Source organism: Eimeria necatrix, genomic scaffold, assembly GCF_000499385.1.
Source record: "Eimeria necatrix Houghton genomic scaffold, Enh_scaff126, whole genome shotgun sequence".
Lineage (NCBI taxonomy): Eukaryota > Apicomplexa > Conoidasida > Eucoccidiorida > Eimeriidae > Eimeria > Eimeria necatrix.
The window spans coordinates 44,502-65,482 of record NW_013652025.1 but is presented as its reverse complement, the minus strand read 5'-3'; the positions used below and the strand labels follow the sequence as shown (position 1 = coordinate 65,482).

The following is a 20,981-nucleotide window of genomic DNA, read 5'->3' as shown; positions in this document are numbered from 1 at the left end:
TTGCCCGTTATCGTGTAAATGCAGAAAGAGTCGCAGCTGCAGGTTTAGCAGCTGAAGAGTCTCAGTTACGCGTCTTGCACGATTAAATAGACTTCAGCTGCAAATGGGATTGGAGACTACACTCAACTTGAATTATTTGCTCAGTGCCTCAGTGGGGGAACCCATACAGTTAATGTACTGAGCGGAGCAACTGAATAATCACGGCCGCTGCAGACTCTATTCTATATTTGGCTAGGATTTACGTGTCATGGTCAAGAAAGCCAGACGCCTTACACGCCTGCTGTGTGCATAGGCCAAAGCGCTAACTTTGCCACCTGAACAATTCAGGATTCTTTAAAGCTGGCTACCATGAAATGACTCAGCTCATTAGGAAACGCCTGAATACAAAATTTGCTGGACTAGCTTGCCATACTCAAATTAAAAATTACCTTTTGGCCTTGCATCCAACCCTGCAATGGATAATATTTTGGTAATGGGTTGCTGGTGGCACAGGTAAGAAACGGGTGTCATCTATTCGCTACACTGTTCGAATGCCATTCAATAAATGAATGTGACCAGTTCCCGCATCTACGAAAGTGCCCTTCCACGTTGAAGTCTGATTTTTAGTAAAGAGGCACACGCCAAGTTTTGCGTTTGATGCACTTCCGGTGAAGTATTTGCAGCGCATTTGTCCAACAACGCAATAAAGGTATTTCCGAGCAAAGCTGCTACCATGGTGCAGATGCACTAGCCAAGGGCTGCGGTGGACGTTGCGCGCTTTGTGCGAAAGCAGTGTTCGATTTCTGCTGTTGCGGACACTTCCCCTACGGCATAAACCAGAAAGAAATGACTCATCTTCGAAAAGAACTGCGATAATGCCTGGAGGAAATGGAAGGAGAACTCCAAGAAAATAGAGCTTCATGCGACTTTGACCATTTCAAGGAACCACTTAATTGCTGCAGTTCTAATTAGGGCCTAGGTGAAACATTAGAACAGCTTCACTGAAAGCTTTCCAGTGTTGCGTTCACTGCAGTAATTATGATCATCATCCAACAAGAAGCACACTAAGTCGTACAGATCAGCAGATGCAGTAGCAGAAATAGCTTTAGCAACAGCAGGAAAGGCTGCTTTATCGCCCGGCCAGCTGCCTTGAAATGCGTGGTAGCGTGGTCAAGAACACCACAGTCTAACGCACCTAGCTTGCTAGTTGTCTAATTGGCCCCGCATCAGGTCACAAAATTGACACACAAAGTGAGGCGTCTCAGCCAAAGACAAACTGATCCCTGCATGTGAAGCAGCTGCTGCAGCGGCTGCCTCAGCAGAAAAACTTTGCGCAGCACGTGAAGCGCTATTTAAGGAATTGATAGTTTTGGGGTGACGAAATGCACGAAAAACGACTGCGACCGCTACAACCAATGCTCCACCGATCCGAGAACCGAAACCTCCATGACATAACTCCGGATAAAAGCTACATGCATATAGGGGCCCGTATGACCCTGCGCAATCATCTGGTGGTCCTGAGAGAGCTGCTTTGGTGCGCTTATGGCATCCCTGAGATCTCCTGATCCCCTGCGCGGGATAATGGCACGCCGTAAGGTAGCGCTGTAAGTCTGCACCTGTCCCCGAAGTTTGCTTCTGTGTACGTTGCCCGGAACCGGCTCAACCGGAGGGGACGGATGACGGTACACTAATGCCACGAGTGGCACGGAACGAAAAAAACAATCATGGTCTCGAGAGAGAACAAGTATCTAGCGGTTACACCTGGGGCCGAAAAAGGAAAACGACAAGTGGAAGAGAGCAAGAAGAAGAAACTGTCCGTGCAGATGGGAACCACGAGGCCCAAGAGGCATGAAAATTTGAGGGAATGAGAAAATGAGCTGTCTGTGCACTTCGAGCGCTTATTTCTAAAAAAAAAAGTATGGCTCTGTTGACATCAGGCCTTCATGCGCTGTTTGTTGTCTCCGTCTTCCAGTTTGTGGCCTTTGGTCCACTGTTCCAACTATGGGGAGCCCTTATTCGGCAGGCTCTCATGCTCCTCCTTCTGAAGCAACTGTAGCTGCCGAAGTCGCTCCTGCCGCCGCTGTATGATCAGGCGTTCCGACTGTGGAGGCCTCTGTTCCTGTGCCTTCTGCTGCTGCTGTTCCAGAAGCACGAACAAACTGTCCGCAGTTCGCTTCGGGGAGATACATCCACTGCTATTGCCGCTAGAACTGCTACTGTTGCTGCTGAGTGTCCGGTTGCTGCTGCTGCACCCTGGGTCACGTGAAGTAAGGCATGGTGAGGCTAGTAGGACGGGAGACGATTCCTGCGAGGCAACAGTAACCCATTCGCCGTTGCTGCTTTCTCGCCAGTCGATTCCGTCGGAGCCTGGAGCATTTGCTGTTGCAGAGACTTGTGTTGCTGTCACTGTTGTTGCTACTGCAACATTTTTGTCCCGTCTAGGCATTGTGGGGTGGCCTCTCGTGTTACTCTTAGTGCTGCTGGCCTTGCTGATGCCACGACTGCGCGAACCGAGAACAGGCAGTCCGCCCTCTTCCTCACTTCCACTAGAAACACCGAGCAACAAATCCGCCACGGATGCTGCTGACATTTCTGAGGCTGCTGATCCTATTGCTGGTGCTGATGGTGTCTTCACTAGCTCTTCGGCAGAAACAGCAGCGGTGACGCCGCTGCCGCCGCGCTTTTCATCATCTTCGTCTTCATTGCAGGCAGTACTTCGTGCATTTCGGCCATCAGCGGCAGGAGAGGTCTGCATGTGTGCGCTCCCTTCCTGTCCTGCCAATGAAGACTTCTTCTCAGAACTGACAGGGAGGGAGGCCGCCGAATTGGGGGGAGAAACGGTAGAATCAGGGACAGTGAAGGACGAAGTTTGACATGTCTCTCCTTCGTCATCAGACAAGCCCCAACTTATGTCGCTTTCGCTCTCCAACTCCTTCTGCAGCTGCCCCTGCTCCTGCCAAGGTGATAGCATTCCCGTGGTAGTTGTTGCAGCCGTCACTTCACGGCTAGATGCAGTGTTTTCTCCTGCAGTGAGTGCTCCTGCTGCGGTTCTATCGGCAGCTGTTGCGACCCTTGCTGCTGAAAAATCCCCTCCAGAGTCCCAATCCTCAACGTCAAAGCAGCTGGGTGACCCTCCTCCCGATTGATGACCCGGCTGTTCCTGCTGTTCCTTTTTAGTCACCTGCCCGTCTACAGGCTTCGCTCTTGATTGCAAGCCTCTCTGAAGTTCGGCGGTTCGTTCTGGAACAGCCATCTGCTCACCCTTCTCTTGCTCCTCCTGTTTCTGCTCACGCTGCCGCTGCCGGAGCTTGCGCCACTGAAGGCCCTCTTGTCGGACTCGCTCAACCAGCTGGCGTGTTTCTCTTGCAGCTGCAGCACTAGCTGCTTCAGTTGCACAGTTCTCTGTATCTGCTGCGGCGCTGCCTGGCAAGCAGGCCTCAGAGGCCTCAACAGTGTCAAAAAAGGCAGCAATAAAGCAATCGTCAGGAAAGGCCGCAGCAAGCATTGGTCCTCCATCTAATTCCGACTTAGAAAATGAAATGCATCCAGGCGTACTGACAGATGCTGTGTGGAAAGCTGCACGGGCCATAGGCACCTTGCGACCCCACAGGGAACTGCTGCGGCAGCTTGCATTGCTGCAGCACCAAAAATCTTGCCGCTGCTGCTGCTCTTGCTCGTGCCGCTCCGGAACGACATGAAGCAATCGCAATAGCAAATCGCCGCATGCCTCCACACCATCAATATCGAACTTGAGGCTTCCTTCTTCGGGGTTGTAAACCGGCAGCTGGCGAGCTCGGCAACAGCAGATTCCCTGAGCCTCAAGCTCCTGATGCTGCTCCTGCTGCTGCGGCTTCTTAAGGCCGTTCGCAGGTGGTGAACTGTCGGCAAGAGAAGGAAGACTGTATTGTTGCAGAGAAGAGTACACCAGAGACCCTTCAAGCCAAACTTCCAACACGGGCCGAAATAGTAACACTTGCTGCTGCTGATTCGTCTCCGACGTTACATCGGCAGCAGCAGCGACAGAATCGTCCTGTCTGGGCCCTTCGCATGTTTCACTGAAAGCATGAAGTGCCTCCTCTATACCGGGAAGTCCGCATAAGATAACTCTTCGAAGTCTTCTTGGAACGAACTGCTGCGATTGCGGCTGATCCAGCAGTCTCAGAGATCTGGTGGGGCTACTGAGACCCATAAGCTCCTCAAAGAAGGCCAAGAATCTTCTCTGACTTGGCAGAAGCGGAAGAGCTCCGTGAGGTATACCCAGAGCGTCTTCGATCTGTGCTGCTGCAGCTGCTGTGTCCACACAAAGCCCTGCCCAAGGCAGGAAGGCTGCAGCAAGGCAAGCTGAACGCCCTAAACCCCTGAAGCACTGTAGCAGCAGCACATGCGCGCTATCGCTCTGCAGCCACCTGCCTGCGCTAACACAAAGGGAAAGACAGAGACGGAGAGGGGGATAAGGCAAGCCCTTAAACCCTGCGTCTATTACTGTGCCTGTCCGAAACTCCCCCACTGCTGCTGCTGCTGCTGCTGCTGCTGCTGTGTCCGCTCGTGATCCTGAAGCGGGACCCTCAGACACCGGATACGCCAGTGCTGCTTGCTGCTGATGTTGCTGCTGGCGGTGGTGCCGTGGACTTCCAACCTCGCTGCTAGTCGCTGTGGAGGCGCTGCGGGGAGTTGTGATATCCACAGTAGTAGCAGCAGCAGCGGCAGCAGCAGCGGACGCTGGTGCTGCTGCCGCAGGAAACTCTGCATTGGGTGGAGCGGGGCAAGGTCTTGCCATTGCGTATCTCTTATCAGACATATTAATCAGTAAGTAACTGAAAGGATGCGATAAGTCCATGTATGAAGGGATGAGGGCGGAAAGGGCAGATGAGCTGTCGCCCCTATCGCATAAGTAAACCCTCTCATCTACTTCAAAAAGACCTGAGCAACGAAACAAACAAAAGAAAATGTAAAGGTGAAACGTTGAGTACAAGCAATGGAAAAAACCAGCTAACGAAGGCAGAATTAATGCACCACCAAAGCATACTTCAGCTGCAGATTTCTCTCAAAGAACTAAGTCTGGTACACCATAATTCACGAAAAACACCGCGAATCTTTCTGAACCCTAAACCCATAGCCGTGATAGCTGACCGGAAGGCCTGAAGAGTTGCTGCGCCGACTGCCCGATCTTCTCCGCCACAGAATTTGCTGCTGATGCAGCGAGCGACATAACTAAGCTGCCTAGTGATGTAGCAGCCGGGATCCCTCCCACAGTTTCTGGCTCGGCCTCTGATTCAGAGCCGCTGTCGCTGCCCGCAGCAGAGCCCGTGTTGCTGTTGGTGTTGCAGCTCAAGCTACTCGAATGCCCCGCATTCTCCTGCTGCCTCTGCTGTTGTTTCTGCTGCTGCTGTTGGGGGTGGCTGAGCGGTATAGAGGAACCCCAACGCATCGCGGACAGCCGCTGCTGCAGCTGCTGAAGTTGTTGGGCGAGAGAGATCCCTGCAGCAGCAATGTCCTCTTCGCCGGACGCTGCTGCTCCACCTGCAGGAGTTTCTTCATCTTCTTTTGGTGTTGTTGCTGCTGCAGCTTCTCCTGGGCATACTGCAGCAGCATTTGCATCAGGAGCCACAGGTGCAGCTGCTGCTGCTTCTGCGGGTTCTGCTGCCTGTACTTCACCGTCTTCTGCAATCACGCCAGCAGCTACTCCCTTTTTCAGCCGAACAAAAGTAGTTGCGCTCTTCGTTTGATCACATTCTTCATACCCCTTCAGCTGCTCCTCCTTGCCAAGCATTGCGGAGAGCCGTGGAAAACACGCAACTGGACACGCCCGGTTCAGGGTTTGCGTTTCGTCGTCGAAGGTGACACAGCTCCAAAGACACAGAATCACAAGAATACCCCCCGACAGAAGGCTGGAAATGAAGGAAAGACAATATTCGGGCAAGACAAGTCGCACAGGAGTTTCGCTTCTCTCGCCCGCCAGAGCCTCCAGTAACACGAACTCCTTCGCCGCTGCAGAAATTACAATTTCGAGCGAAAAGTGGAGGCTTGGACTTAATGTCTAGGGTTTATGTGGTACTTCACGCAAGGACCGCATGTTTTTGGGGCAATGCAGTTAGCAACGCAAGTAGAGGCAGCTGGAAGCCTCCAGCAGACTGCGATCACATACTCGGGTTCCGCACACGCAAGCCCTACACTGTGAAAACCAAGCCTAGCACATTCAAAAACGATGAACAGCTCATTACACCTTGGAAACGAGGGACATTAAATGCTTTTATACAAATAGATCTAACATTTGACGCGGCAAGTTAGCAAGATCGGCCATCACCTGTGTCTCGCCGTAGTGTTTTCTTTTTCCCTTGCAAATTCATTGCTCCCGCCGTCTTATTCCTGATTTACCGCTCGCTTATTTTATGTATTCCTATCTAGCCAGCGCCTAAATTCTATTCTTCCATATTGTTCGTTGGCACTCACCCACCTGAGGCAATAACAGCTGAGAAGGCTTCAGCTTCGCGAATAGCATTTATCAACGTCTGATTGTGTACGTCTTTGAGTAGGTCACATTTTTTGCTCATTTGCATTTGAGTCTTTGCCAGAACCTGGACTTCCACGCGGAAGACAGTTAGTCATAGGAACAGTAGCAGCAGAGTGCGTGCTCAGGATGCAACGCCTGGTACTGCCGCCAGCACACAGAATGAATGAAATGGGGAAGAAGAAGATTTTTGAGCATAGGACAGCGGTGAAGGACCCTGTAGTGTGCTGACGCCGTAAAGTGGAGAGTTTAAAGCATGCTGCAGGCCCGTGCTTCTCCGGCCATACTTAATTTTCCGAAAGTTCACAATACTTACGCACGAAAGAGCATAGAGACTTCCTTCCGAAGTTCTACAGCACGTTTTTTTCAGGAGTAGACGGAAGAGCAGGCCCTCCCTACATCTATTCGAACATGTTTCGTTCGTTTTCACTTTTCCGTCTAGCAATGTCTGGATTATTGTTGACTGTTCTATTCCTAACATATATCATAGGAACAAGTATGTGCTTTTCCCGCTGTTACTTCAAATCTGCATCCCTGCCATTACCATATGAAGATCTACAGTCAGATTTTGGCTTTCCTTTCGGGTGTCTTGGCAGTTCTGTAAACGGCCTGCGCACCGCAAGCTAATCTCAGAATAAATGGCAAAGGCAATCCCCAAAATGTATCTAAGTCGTTTTGTATGTATTTTTTGCATTTGCCAAGACATATGTGTCTTTGGAAAGAATCTTTTTCATGGCGAAACAGGACCCAACTATGGATTCGGTGAGGTGTCAAGTTGTCGCTTTACGGAGAAACTCAAGTATTGTGGCCTCGCAGATCTGACAAAAGCAGATATTGTTGTTGTGGACAGCGTCAGCAAGACAGTTGTGCCGAATAGTTCAAACCCTTACGGCCAAGTGATTTACATAAAGTGGGCGTGTACTGTTTCCGTTTGGCATGTTATTTCCATGGCTGCTATCACGGCGCAAACAGGAGGGGTGGGGGCTGGGTGATGAATATCGGCACGAATCCAATGACAACGTAAGATTAAGAATCTATTTTCAATGCCTTCGCCTCATATGCTAGCTCGCAACTTTCCAGAGTCATAAACGACGCAAAGGAGCTACCAGTGCGCATCTCGTATTCCGTAAGCACAGCAGGAGGGCTGGCAGTTCGTCTAGCTTCTTTTCGGCAGTCTAGAGTTGAGTGGCTGACTTTAACTAACTATTCAGACGGAGAAAAGCCCAGATGCGCGAGTTCTTCTTGAAGATAACACCGGCACGCTAGTCGAGGGTTCCACTGAGCCACTTGACTACCGGCCTGCGCGACCAGCAGACCCTATAGAACAACAGAGAATGTTCGCTTTTATCTTCATAAATATATTTGTCGTCCGCTCTTGATATCTGAAACTATTTAAACAGGCAGAAAAAGATAATGCAACACACGGGTTTTCGCCCTGATGCTGCAGACTTCGTGTTTGAGGTGACTCTCCTCTATACTCTTTTCCCCACAGACTTACCTATTTATTTTGCCCGTAATAGAACGGGAAAGATCACCGAGTGGAACTCATGGAAAGCTTCAACCCAGAGGGGCTGCTAGTGGAAGTTCATCACGCCATCGGTTTAACAAATGTGAGGAGCCCCGAACACAGCAAGACAAAAAGGGAATTTTGCAGCTTTTGTAATTTTACTTAATTATGAACTATCCAAATGTACAGGTAGGGGCTGCCGCAGTGACATTCTTGGCTAATCTTGCACAAGACGGGGTTGTGTTGTACGAGCTCTCCAGCTCGTTCGGCGGCTCCAAGAGGCTAATTGTCAGTGCATTTGCTCTTCACACCAGCCTCTCATTATGCTAAATTTGCATTTGCACGCGTTGTGTCAATGCGTATGTAAAATACAGGTATACAATGCAGGTAAATAAGAACAGCCCCCGTATTTGAATCCAGCAACTCAACTATTTCTGCTCTAGGCACACTGCTGTCTGAAGCTCCAGTGGTTTCTTTCAAGCAAAGGGAACTCATTTCAGCCCCTAAAATCGAGTCTTCTGCTAGGAAGACAGCTTCGGACGCCGCTGGAGGAGCTGCTGCTCCACAGATGGCTACCTCGAGCACTGGAAATTCAAGTAAAGGGTCTGACGGAGAGCACATCCAGGCTCCAGTGCCCCTTGCAAAAACTCAGCCTCAGTTAAGAAGCATTGTCAAGCATGAAGAAAATTTAGGGGAAGAGAGGGAGGCAAAAGAAGCCTTACAGGGCATTGTTGCAGCAGTTATCATGGCGGCTCGGCTACCTCCAAACAGGGACTATTCCTACGTTTGAGAACATAACGAATAACTTTCTTCCACTGTGAAATGAAAATGCATAATATTGATGGCAAATATTGACGTTACATCGATGATCGTCAGCGATTCAGGTGGTTTCAAGCGCAAACAGAGCAACAGCGCCATGCACTTGCGATGGCCCCCACAAGAATGCAGTTGCGGATCTCGGCTCATGATTTTGCAAAATTTCAGCATTTATTAATTAATCTTTTGCAAGCATATCCCTTGCAGGAGCTCTAGGCTCCAAAGAATTTACCGAGAATCCCACAGCGCCCAAGACCAGACCCTCAAGGGTGTGCGGGACTTCCGGTGTCACTGTCATAATCTTCCAGTGATCTGCTTAGCGCCATTATTCTCTATTAATTAGGAGGGATTAAGATGAAGGTCAAACGAGAACGGCCCCAATAAACTTCAGTCCGGCGTGGGGGTCCAGCCTCGCCGCCGTATGTTCGTCCTCACAGCTTCATAGGCGTCCCTGATGTAGTTTTTCCGGGACGCCCAGCAGCCAGTTCAAATGCTCAGAACTCAGCAGCCCGCTGCTGCTCTCCGGCTAACACGAGCCTACAGAGCACCCTCCGCTGTAGAGAGACTAGCGGGTCCAGGCTGCTGTGTTTACAGCGGAGGGTGCTTGCCAAAAAACGCCGATCTCCTTTACTTCGCGACAAGATACGTTCATTCCTTCTCGAATCTGCACAGGGCTAGTCACACAGCTAGCTGCCGAGGGAGCAGGTGCTGGCTGCACGCAGCAGCACAAGCAACAGCGGCTGCATCTCCTGGCACTGGGGTAGCTTCTGTCGCGTCGCTGCTGCCTCAAGATGCTGCGCGGGCTGAGCAGCAGGCGCTGCTGTCTTTGCTGCATGAAATTGAGAAGTCAAACAGCAACGCCGTGAAGGTGTCACTGAGGGTCTTTCATTTGCAGCAGCTTGCTGCCATACGCGGCGCCTCCTACTTGCGACTGCAGCAGCACCCCGCCGTGGTGCAGCTCATTGAGGAACTGACAGCTGCAGCAGCAGCAAAGCCCGGAGAGTTAGCAGAATCAACGGGAGAGTTATCGCCGCCGCAGCTGCACGCGCTGGTTCGCTGCTGCTGCAAACTCCGGCTCCCCGGGACCCACCCTTTGTGGAAATGTTCTCTTAAGCAGATGCTGAGGTATACGAAGGCAAGTTTATGCCGTGGATTCTTCACTTGAAATCTCTCAAATTCTGAAGCGTGCTAAATTAGCCGTACTGCCCTATCAGTGAACTCGCAGCGAAATTTTAGAGCTTTCAACGGTTTGCTGTTGCTGGCGTGTGCCTTGTGCTTCGGTTTTTGCTGCCTCCAGTTTCTGCTGCTGTGGCTACTTCCTGTTGCTGTTGCAGAAGGGCAGTATGTCTGTGGCGGAGGCTTGCAGCAGCTTGAGATGCTTTGCTGCTGCATCTGCTGATGTTGACCGCATGCACTTAGCAGCATTAATGCAACACGTGCTACGCGATGCTGGACAAGTTAACGAATACGATGCGGCCTGCGTCTTATATTCCATTCGCAAGTAAGCGCTGCCCTAGGATTAACAGACACTGATAGCTCTATTATGTGTACTAGGCACAGTGAAGTCTAATGGCAGGCCTCAGGGTTTAGGGCTTGTGCATTGCAAAAGGTATCATTTTAATCCTCGAGCTGAGTTGGAGCAGCAGCTTGAAGTTGTTGAAGCGCGCGCGGCAGAAGATGGGGTGGCAAGCAGCCCAGTTGTCCGGCTGGCAGCCGAAAGTCTTCACCAAAAACAAAAGAGCAAGGCCCGCCGAGTTGACAGCAGCAAAAGTGACACCAGGACCAACAGCAGGAGCTTAAGTAAGCTCAGCCTGAAGATGGCTCGTGTCTGTGCGTGGGCTCTGGAGCGGCGGGCTACAACGGCCACTCCAAAGTCCCTCGTCTGCTGCTTGTACGAATACGGGTTGCTGCAGCTGCTGCCCTGGAGGCTACTGCTGCTGCTGCTGAAGCGGCTGCGGCAAAAACAGCAGCTGCAACAGCTCGACGGCCAGGGGCTTGCTCTCTTAGCTTTGTCCCTCTCGCTGCTGAAGCAGCGAGAGACAAAAATCATGAGGAGAATTGGGTGGGTGGTTCAGCAGCGGGAACAGGAGCAGCAGCAGCCTCAGCAGCAGCGGGCGCCCCTGCAGGAGGATGTGCTCGCACTTTTGAAAAGGAGGGAAGGAGTGCGCAAGGAATATTCGCCTCAAAGTTTGTGTTTGCTGCTGCATGCAACAGCGAAACTCAGCCTCAGGGAAACAGGCATCATTTGCGCAGTCTGCGCCCGCATTGAGAGGTGATCAACACCAGCTTTCCAGAGGCGTTTGCCTCTCCTTGTTTTGGAGTATCACCTGCCGTAATTCAGCCCTAATTCAGCTGGCTAGCTAACACTACTAGCGTTGCCCTCCCTATGGTACCACAGCGCGATGAGCTGCAGACGGGCGTATGAAGCTCAGGTGCGTGCGCTGCAGGGCAGGCAGCACCATGACAAACCAGCAACTCGTGATATGCGCTGAGGCGCTCGGTCTTCTGGGGGTTAGGCATGAGGCAGCATGGCAAACAATCAACAGCCTCTTGGCGGTACGGGGATTGCTGTTTTCTAAAGTGTTGACGTTGATCTGTTGCTGTTTGTTTCATTATCGATATCGGCTGCGCTTTTAGAATATCTGGAGCCGCTGCTTCTGCTAATTTTGCCATACAAGGGATGATCATGGGGAACTTTTCCAGGGTGGCTACTTCTAACCCAGCAAGCTTCAGCATCCATCTTCTTCGAAACACGGGGATGCACTGTTCCCAATCGGTGCATCTTGCTGCTCCGGATGGTGTCTGTGGCTATGCAGGAGAGGCACCGGAGTCTCTCTCCATGTGAAATTTCTCTGGGGACACTGGGGGCGTCAAAAGCAGCAGCCGCCGACCCCGAGACCTTGACAGCCCTCCTCAGCCAAGCCTTATCCCTTCAGGTGACTTGCAGTCACGCTTAATGGCTAGCTGTATGCTAGGTCTTGTAATTGCCAATCGCAGCGTGGTTGATGTGCTTTTAAAAACGACAAAAATAGGAGGAAAAGTGTGCAGTGGGGAAAGGAGGCCCTTCCTTTGGCTTTTGGCTAGCGGTGTGCAAGTTCGGAGTCCCCAGCTCTAGGTGTAACAGTGGGTGTTTTGAGTTGAGAGTCGCCAGTTAAGGGTGTGGGGAGCCGCTTGTGCAGCGCGGCTTCACTGGTCAACAGCTAGTCAATCTGCTAGACGGCATTGCCCTCTCTGGACAGGCGAAACAGGTGCCCAGGTTACCCCACTCCTTTGACCTAGCGAGCTGCCTCACCGGCTAGCTAGCGAGTTAATTAGCTAGCTGGGTGTCTGTGCTACGGCATTCGCGCTCAGCTCGCTACCTACCATCCATACCATGGCATGGCTCAAGTTGCTGTGCGGTTTGCAGCATATAATTGCCTCTTTAAAGTTGCTTGAGGCGTACATACAATTGGGGGAGCAAAGCAGCATTTGCAGGGCCACGCAACTGCGTCGTATTGCTTTCACATTTTTAATGGAGGTCAGGCGGCAATTCCAAGAAAACGTGGGAGCGTAATTCTTAGTTCTGGCCAAGCCAGCGCCAGTCAGTGCAGGAGCCTTAGTTTCTCATGTTTGTGAGCAGCCTAGAGACCGCTTTTTAGTTTGAACACGGATTTGCTTGCCCCATTGTGGCTAGAGGGATTAGGACTAACTATCACGGGTTTGGGGGTCCAGGACAGCTGAAGAACTTCAGCGCCGCAGGAATATTGAAGGGTAATCTTGCTGCTGTGCTGCAGTGTTCAGAAGCTCTTTCTGCTGCTCCACAGTCGGTGCAGTTGTTTATTGAGGCGCATCAACAGCCGTTTCAAGCAGTAGAGCCTCAGGTGATGTTTAGTGCCGAACTGTGAACCCTGTCATAGGAGCTCACCTAGCAGTTGGCGCTGCCACGTTTGTCCTCGATATGCAGACATTGGCCATAAGCATTTTAGGGCTTACACTGTGGAGCTCAGCCAGCTTTTGATTCTGCAGGCATACCACAAAGCTCTGACTCGAGCAGTTCATCGTTTAATCGGGTTTGAGGAAGAAGGGCCACGCAAAGTGGGACCGTACATGGTGGACACACTCCTCAAAGCTGAGTGAGTAGATTACAAGATGCCTGATGCAAGAGGACTTTGGCCGGTTGTGACTATCTAGGATCTAGGCTGCGGCTTTGTGCATCAAAATAATTGCAATTCTGGGCCTAGCCTTAAGCTGCATTTGTTCCTCACGTTCCACCTAAAGGCTCAGTACTACCTTTCAGATTAAGTGTGATGCAGAGCAAAATATTATGAGAACTCTTGCGCGTAGGAATATTCACGAACCCTTGTCGCTGCTGCTGCATCAGCAAGAGGACCTCGCTGGCAACACAGATAGGAGCAGCTGTGACAGCAGCAAGCGGAGTGACATATGCCTGGACTTGCTGTCTGAGGGATGCTATTGCCCTCTCTCCGGGAACCTATTGGGGGCCGCTCTCTTGAAGGCGAGGCACCTGCAGAAGATGGGTTTCCTGTACTGCAGCATCAGGCGACAACAGTGGCTGGACGCTGATGCTGCGAAGCAGCAGCGATTGGTGCTGCATGCACTTCAACAAGCAGTGAACGCCAGGAAAGACGCATCCGCTTAGCGCAGCATCCTGCTGCTGCAGCTGTTGCTGCCTTGGGTTTCGTGTCGGCCGCTTATTCTCAGCTGCAGGAACGCCAGTTTCGTGCCGAAAGCAGGAGCCCTGTTATTTACGGGCATGCTTCAGGGAAAATGATTTATTTTTCCAGTCCAGGATTCGGGCTTTGGGCTTCAAGGCTTGTTGGTGGCGAGTTCACTGTAGTCATTGGGCTTCTTGAGGTGCAGCGTCCCCGAGTTGTCGAAAACCTAAGAGCATTAAGTGAGAGGCGTGGAAGAGGAGCCAAGACAGGTGGAAAGCAATTGACACCAGAGCAGCAGGCATGACAAGAAGGAAGATGATGTAACAGTACATGTGGGTGCAATATATAGTTTAGCTGTATGCTTATCGAAGCAGACGAAACATGAACAAAGAGCCAGCTCGAATGTGTGCATGCACAGGGTCCCGATAGTATTTGCACGCAGTGGTAAGTTGAGTAGCGTCAGTGACATTTTGACCCGCAACACAAGAACACACCGGAACATGCCCCACCTTAATTGGGTTTCCAATGGACCTGACTGGATCATATTCGACATCCACGCGACTGAAGAGGTCATAAGATTTGGGTTAGTACCTCTTAATTTTTATACCGTTTTTCTGCCCAAACGAGACAAAACAACGCAAAATTAACGGCAGTGAGCCTTACCCTGTGGCGTTGTTTATCAAAACATTCCTCTTAGGGTTTCCACCGAAATTCAAAATTTTCACGGTCGCAGCATTCACGATCACCCATTGGCCGTAAGGATTCGTGGAGATGGGTAGGTTCACCACGCTGCCCTCTTCATTTATGGGTATGATGTCTGAAAGGTGCTGTGATAATTCTCCCGCATTTCTTTTAATCGGTCCATGTTACAATATGTTCATGTGTATACTGTGAAGCTAATGTCGTTGTGCGCATGTAGCAAGGATTTGTGTGGATGCGTGTACTTGGTAACATAGATACAAGCACGACTACAGCAACACAGCGAACAAGGTGAGCTTCTAGACGACAGAATAGGTGGAAGAGAGCAAAGGGGAGCGCCGGCAAAAGCCGGAGTGCAACTGACCTGGTGTTCCTTCCGAGTACAATATCTGCCGCGCCTGAATTTCAGAGGTACAGGAATGCATTCACTCGCGTATTCATGGAATATCAAAAGCACTGCAGCTCATAGGAGGACACTAAGGCGCCCGCAGGAACCGTTTAGGGCCTGCAAAACACCACTATGGCTTATATTTCGTCACACGACTTACCCGCGGAGGCATCTTGTCGTAGGTGTTTACGTGGGGCATTTCGCTTGTAAAGCCGACGTCAAACGCATCATTCATGAATGCCAGAGAAAGAACAGAGAACAAAAAGCAAATCAAGGTGAACATCGTGAGCTGCGGTGGTCTGTTGGCTGCTTCTGAAGCTGTGGACCTGTAAACCCTAGTTGTTCCAAGGACAATTGGCAGTGCAAAGGACATCAAGAAGCAACTTACGAGCACTTGGCAGGTGACCGGTAACCAATAGGATAACTTTGCTTGAGATCGGTGCATGGGGGAAATGAATCACGCACCAAAAGTTCCGCTTTCCATGCAACTTCTGGTGTCTAGGCAGCTCACACTGCCAAACATTGAACAAATCGACTTACACGACTATCCTAGCGCGTTCAGCTTTTCGTTGAGGCTTGGACATAAAATTAGGCTCTCATCGCAAGGAAGGGCTCTATGCTCTGTGTAGGTGTACGAAGTAAATTTTACTTGTTTCCCGCTTTTTATCTCGGTTTGTTGTGTTGGGCGCACTTGGATGCTCGTACATCACTCTGAAGTGGAAAACGTGGTGGAAGCAACCCTGTGACCCCTCACAGCTAAAAGCTGTGGCGACGTGTCGTTAGTGGAGATGCTGCTGATACTAGGTAGCGAATGTGCAGACGCTGGTGGGATCTTTGCGCTGCGGTGGACATAGCATCGTCTGGAACGGAACCGTTTAGTGTTTTCCCCACAGCTCTGCGCATTTCAGGCATTCTTATGGCAAGACAAGCAACACCAACTTGAAATGAGTCCAATGCAACGAGTTAACAAGAATTCGGAAATAGACGCGTAGGCAGAGTTGGGGAAGATGTTGGTGTACATTGATTAATTCGACGCCTCTTTTGCCTCTACCACAGTTGTCAAAGGACGGGAGAAAGTCCAGCGGTCTAGTTCTATATCACGATGAAGTACTTGAGCAGCTAACTCAGAAACAAAGGCTGTACTGCAAACCAGCGAGCACTTTCCACGCGCATAACATACATTTACTGAACTGATGACCCATTGCTTGTTGAGGTTAAGCTGAGAATACACCAGGTAGTGAAACATCAATTGAATTGTTTCTCCAGATATGATTGTAACGTTAGTACCCACGCGACCCTTTCCAGTTCCAGACCTACATTTTATACTGGAGTGCAAAGAGTTCAAGTTCGGTGGACACAATTATAACACTATTAAGGCAAACGTGACCTTCGCAGTTCAGGTGAGGTTCCTCAGGTCTCTCAGGAGTGTAAAAGGAACAACACTATTCCTTCTCCGCGAAAGAGAATAAGAACCAGATGCTTTCAGCAAATTTTCCGAGCAATACGAACTGCTTGGGCAGAACATCTGCTCCAGTCTCTCCCTCCCCTGGAAGTGAAGAAATATCCTGTAGTTTACTGACGATACACAGGTCTCCCAGAATTAATATTAAAAGACAGGCAAGACTGGCAGGAGAGGAAGCACTTTCCGGAAGTTTCTAGAGGCTAGGGAGTAACCGAGTATCCCAGGGCTACAATCTGTGTGTATGCCAAGAGGGAGGTACACAGAAACAAGACACTTCTTATTTACTCCCTCTCCTATTAGAGTAGAAAAAATGTTTGAAGAACCTGACGCTCGGTGAGCCACACACCTTCGGAATAACCGATGGTTCGGAGGACCAAGGTGCTCCTACAGAACTCCTCAACCAAGCCAGCCATTTCCCTTTTTAAAAAGAGAACGTAATTCGCTGCAGAGTAAACAAAAGAAGGCAGCTCCTCCGAACTACTCTGCATCCAGAATCAAAGTATTAACGCTAGCCTCTGGCGCGTCTAGGGCCACTAGTGCCCTGATTCCTCGATCTACAAGCAAACCTATGATATATATTGCATAGTAAGCAGAAATAATAGCTCAAAGCGCTTGCTTCTCTGACGCTGATAACTTGGCAGTAGACTGTTCCGCACAGCGCCTTCCCGCTGAGCAATCGACACTGTCGACACTGAGAAAAGCTCGAAAAAAGAGCACTCCTAATCTCTTATTGTAGCTTTTCTATGAGTTTTAAATAAGAAATTTTGTTTCTGTACTCATGTGCTCGTATTTTTTTGGCTCCTCTCAACTTTTCGTAATCCGTCGCTGCCTGCTTCACTGGTGCGAGCAGCAGCTAGCTGGCACGCGGCAGCGCAGTGTCCTCATCTCTGTTCACGGCGACCAGCTGTTGCATCTGGAAAGTTGTTGCTTCGAATCCACCAGTTCATTTCACTACTTCCAAGTCTTTTTTTCCTTTGAGCGGCTCAGCCTTCCAGATCGCTTTGGGTATCCTTGTGGCGAGGCGCATACTGTTCGAAGTCGCTGCTTGCTCGCCGACTCTGTATATCACTTTCTTCCTTGGCGTGGCTTTCTCAGTAGGCAGCTTTTATCTCGGGGTTTTATTTATTGCAAGACGACTGGAAGCTGCCTTCAGGACTTACCGTTCCCGGAAGCCACGTACGAACAGTTTTTCATTTTTCCATTGACTCACTTCCCAGTTTCATCCAATAGTAACCAGAGCAAGCCTCGGACGCGTGTTGACCAGGAAACTGTAGAAACTCACAGTTATTTCTTTCTGTGTCAATATATCTGAGCAATGGGGCGTATCCGGCGAGCAGCGGCGGTAGCAGGCTTGGGTATCACACTGTTGCCTAGGGATGGAACAGAGGCCTGGCTAGCACCAAACAGACGCCATGCAGAAGTCAGTGGAGCTTTTGAGGCACCACAATCCATGGTGGAGACACAGTGGGGCTCTCCGTACACTTACATCCCCCAGGTGACTGTTAATGAGAAGGCGGCGGACTTCTTCTTCGCATCCGTTCTCGAGTCCGTAGCGGAGTTGCCAGTTGAGGGCCAGGAGGGCCAGGAGGGCCAGGAGGGAGGCCAAGGGGGCGTGGAGGCTGGGGAAGGTGCAGAGGCGGGGCAGGGCGGAGATGCAGCGGCTCCCCAGCCCAAGGCCTGCGAGGCGCTGAACGCGGATGCCGACAGGAGCCACGTGTTCCAGACCATTCAGGGTATTGAGACGGAAGAGGCGTGCCAGAACTTCTGTGGGCAGACGAAGGGATGCGTAGCTGCCATTTTGGAGGGTTCAACCTGCAGCCTCATGAGGGCTTTGCGCGGGGTGAAAGACGGTAGTGGCATTCTGGTGGTTCAGACCTGCGACAACTCTTGCTTCGCCCAAGGCAGAAAACTGAGCAGCGAAGGCAAATCGCTCGGTACCGCCAATAATGCGAATATTTGCCAGGCCATGTGCCAGGGAGAGGATGGCTGCATTGGATTTTCTTGGAATCGAAGCAGCAAGGAGTGCACGTCACACCCGAGTGAAGTTGGATCCGCAGAGGATGAGGCCTCTGTGAGCGGGCCTAGAGACGGGTGCTCACTTAATGTGAGGCCTGTAGACCAGGCTGGCAAGTGCACGTTGCAAGTGGACCTCACAGGTGATGCCGGAAACCACATCGAAGCACCTAGTGTGTCCACAATTGAGCAGTGCAGACGCGAGTGTCTGTTGGACAAGGATTGTAAGTGGTTCACCTTTAACGAAGTAACAAAGATCTGTTACCACAAGAAGAAAGTGGGAAATATTGCATATGGCCTAAAAGGTGACCATACTGCTTCCAGGCTGTGCGACGCTAGCTGCCTCCAGAAAGATGTGAAATTTGCCGGCAACGCCTACAAGACCCTTAACGTGAAGTACATGCAGCTCTGCATATACAATTGCTTCATCGACTCCAAGTGCCAGCGGTGGAGTTGGGATTCAAAGTCCACAGCGTGCAACCTGTTCGACGGCACCGGCGCTGCCGACAGCTCGGCTAATCAAGCCGGGGTTTGGAGCGGCCCCAAGGAAGGCTGCGCTGCTGATACACTGTATGACCGGGAAGCACCGTCTTGCGCGGTACGCGGATCGCGATACGGCACCATTCCGATTTCTACCCAGACGGCTGAAAACGCGACGGCTTGCCAACAGCAATGCCAGAAGTCCTCTATGTGTGAGGCCTTCTCATACGATATTAAGGGGAAGGTGTGCTACTTGCATGTTGCGTATGCCGCGAAGTTGAAGCGTGTCAATTACAACTTTATTTCAGGCCCAAGGCAATGTGCGGGTTGTTCAACGAAGGGTAGTGAGTACAGTGGAAAGGCACTGCAGGAAATGGGAAGCGAAGTAGAGACCGCAGAGGAGTGCCAGCTGCTGTGCCAGGCGACAAGCGGCTGCGAAGTGTATTCCTTCCTGGGCTCTGCATGCAAACTCCTGGGCAGCGGAGAGACCAAGAAGAACGTGCTGGCAACGAGTGGCGTGAAGTACTGCACTGGCGTTTGCGACATTTTGGGCTTCCGGGCTCCCCGCAGGGAATTCGGGTACGCTTTGTTGCTCAAGAACAAGAGCCTTGATCAATGCAGAAAGGCTTGCGCGGCGGACAAGAAGTGCACCAACTTCACGAGCTGGCTGAATGGGGATTGCTATGTCAAGGATGACCAGGACCACCGGATGCAGGAACCATTGCCGGAGGCTACAACCGGATGGCTTTCGTGCTCTACATGCTTCCGTCAGGGCGTTGGATACAAAGCAACTGAGGCGAACTTGCTGTGGACACTCCCAACCGAAAACGCAGAGGAGTGCAGACAGAGGTGTGAAGCGATGGAGAGCTGCGGGCGATTCAGCTACGACGCGGCAAGCAAAGCCTGCTCAATGCTCTCTGGTGAAGGCGAGGATGTTGAAGGCGAAAACCTCGTGTCAGGACCCCCTCGGTGCACCCGTCGCGACACTTGCTACCAGGACGGGGTGTCATTCACAGGTGGCAAGGCTATTTCTGAGGCAGAGGCAGCTTCTTCTCAGGCGTGCCAGGCGCTGTGCGAGAAGGACGCCAAGTGCAGATTCTTCACCTTGGCTTCTGGGAAGTGCAGCCTGTTCGCAGACGACGCAGCCCTTCGGCCTACGAAGTCTGACGGAGCGGTTTCAGGAAACAAGAGGTGCATTTTGCTGGAGGACATCTGCGAGGAAGCCAACATTCAGTACAGCTCAGGCGACCTCTATGATTCTCCGCTGACAGCAAAAAACGCGCAAGAGTGCACGGCGCTTTGTTATAAGGACCCGCAGTGCCGCATCTGGACATTCCTTGTGCCAAAGCAGCAGTGCTTTTTGAAGTCCATCAATGGATTTTCCAACCGTGCCAAAGCCACAAGCGAGAAGAAGTCAGGAGGGCGCTTGGGCTGCGCCAGATGCACGCGTTCAGCCATAGCGTTCGGAGGAAAGGAACTCCAGACGGTCAGCGGCCTTCCACACGAAACAGTATGTCAGTTTGCATGCGAGCTGAACAAACAATGCAAATTCTTCACATTTGACCAGAGCAGCAAATCTTGCAAGCTCTTCGCTTCTGACAGTGAAAGATTGCAAGCAGAGAACACGGTTCTTTCCGGCCCAAGGCGTTGCTAAATTGATTTAGCCGGAACACCAACATACAGCGCCATAACATGCCTCACATTAGCACGCCTTAAAACTGGCGTCAGGCATTGCCTGACGCCTGCTGTGAAAAACACACGCGTGCATTTTTCACACAACCAATTTTTCCGGCGGACATAAACTTGCAGCGTTTGACTCGTCGTTGATGGACTGCACATTTCTTGTGAAGTTTTGTACAAGCTGGATCTTTCGTAGTGGCTGAACGAAAAGTGGTCTTCCTTCGAAAAGGGGTAGTCCTATGGCCAGAGCACGTAAGGAAGAGGCAGGGATAACCGCTGTCAAAAATACGGACTAGCTCATGGGCGGTGCTTTCCTAATGTGTGCTACTGGAAGTTTTTTTAAGATAGGAAACCCTTTGAATAATACGAAGAACCCTATGTCCCGACTGTAAGACCCTGAGCAGCTTATCTGTTCTAGAAAATTAGTTGGCTGTAACATTTATTACAAAGTAATGCTAATACCATAAAAAAAAGGATTAAATATTCGCTTGGTCAAGATGTACGTATGGTTGGGAAGTCTTCGTGACACCAGGCATGCAATGCAAAGATGTGTCTGCAAGGTGATGTTTGGTGTTTACTTTCGAAACTTTGTGCTCCACCGTTAGTCTCTTACCTTCACACGCGTTTTTGAGTGTCTGACCGTTGGCTCGTTGTGAGCAAATGTACGAAAATAACAAGTCATTGTATAGTTGAAACATCAGGAAATGCGAATACAAGAGAAGTGGTCCTGGTTGCTTTTCCAGGGTCAGGTCTGCGGACGTAGATGCGTTCCATTCCGTGGAATTGCCCCTTAA

The 20,981-nt window shown here is 50.9% G+C and overlaps 4 protein-coding genes across 4 annotated transcripts; 2 read left to right on the top strand and 2 right to left on the bottom strand.

The window, feature by feature from the left end:
- Positions 1-1,978: 1,978 nt before the first annotated feature.
- ENH_00009070 (hypothetical protein, conserved) lies at positions 1,979-5,749 on the bottom strand (the record flags this gene model as incomplete). The annotated part of the gene is made up of 2 exons (XM_013578700.1): positions 1,979-4,899; positions 5,110-5,749. The coding sequence occupies 2 exons, from the start codon at positions 5,747-5,749 to the stop codon at positions 1,979-1,981; spliced, it is 3,561 nt and encodes a 1,186-aa protein (XP_013434154.1).
- A 3,551-nt stretch (positions 5,750-9,300) lies between these two features.
- On the top strand, positions 9,301-13,449 carry ENH_00009060 (hypothetical protein, conserved; the record flags this gene model as incomplete). Its single annotated transcript, XM_013578699.1, has 8 exons — positions 9,301-9,861; positions 10,145-10,311; positions 10,420-11,082; positions 11,258-11,366; positions 11,627-11,746; positions 11,990-12,058; positions 12,584-12,670; positions 13,171-13,449. 8 exons carry the CDS (start codon positions 9,301-9,303, stop codon positions 13,447-13,449), a joined length of 2,055 nt encoding a protein of 684 aa, XP_013434153.1.
- Positions 13,450-13,616: 167 nt separating this feature from the next.
- On the bottom strand, positions 13,617-14,835 carry ENH_00009050 (hypothetical protein, conserved; the record flags this gene model as incomplete). The annotated part of the gene is made up of 3 exons (XM_013578698.1): positions 13,617-13,691; positions 13,956-14,000; positions 14,713-14,835. 3 exons carry the CDS (start codon positions 14,833-14,835, stop codon positions 13,617-13,619), a joined length of 243 nt encoding a protein of 80 aa, XP_013434152.1.
- Positions 14,836-17,329: 2,494 nt separating this feature from the next.
- Positions 17,330-20,161, top strand: ENH_00009040 (PAN domain-containing protein , related; the record flags this gene model as incomplete). Its single annotated transcript, XM_013578697.1, has 1 exon — positions 17,330-20,161. One exon carries the CDS (start codon positions 17,330-17,332, stop codon positions 20,159-20,161), a length of 2,832 nt encoding a protein of 943 aa, XP_013434151.1.
- Between the last annotated feature and the right edge of the window lie 820 nt (positions 20,162-20,981).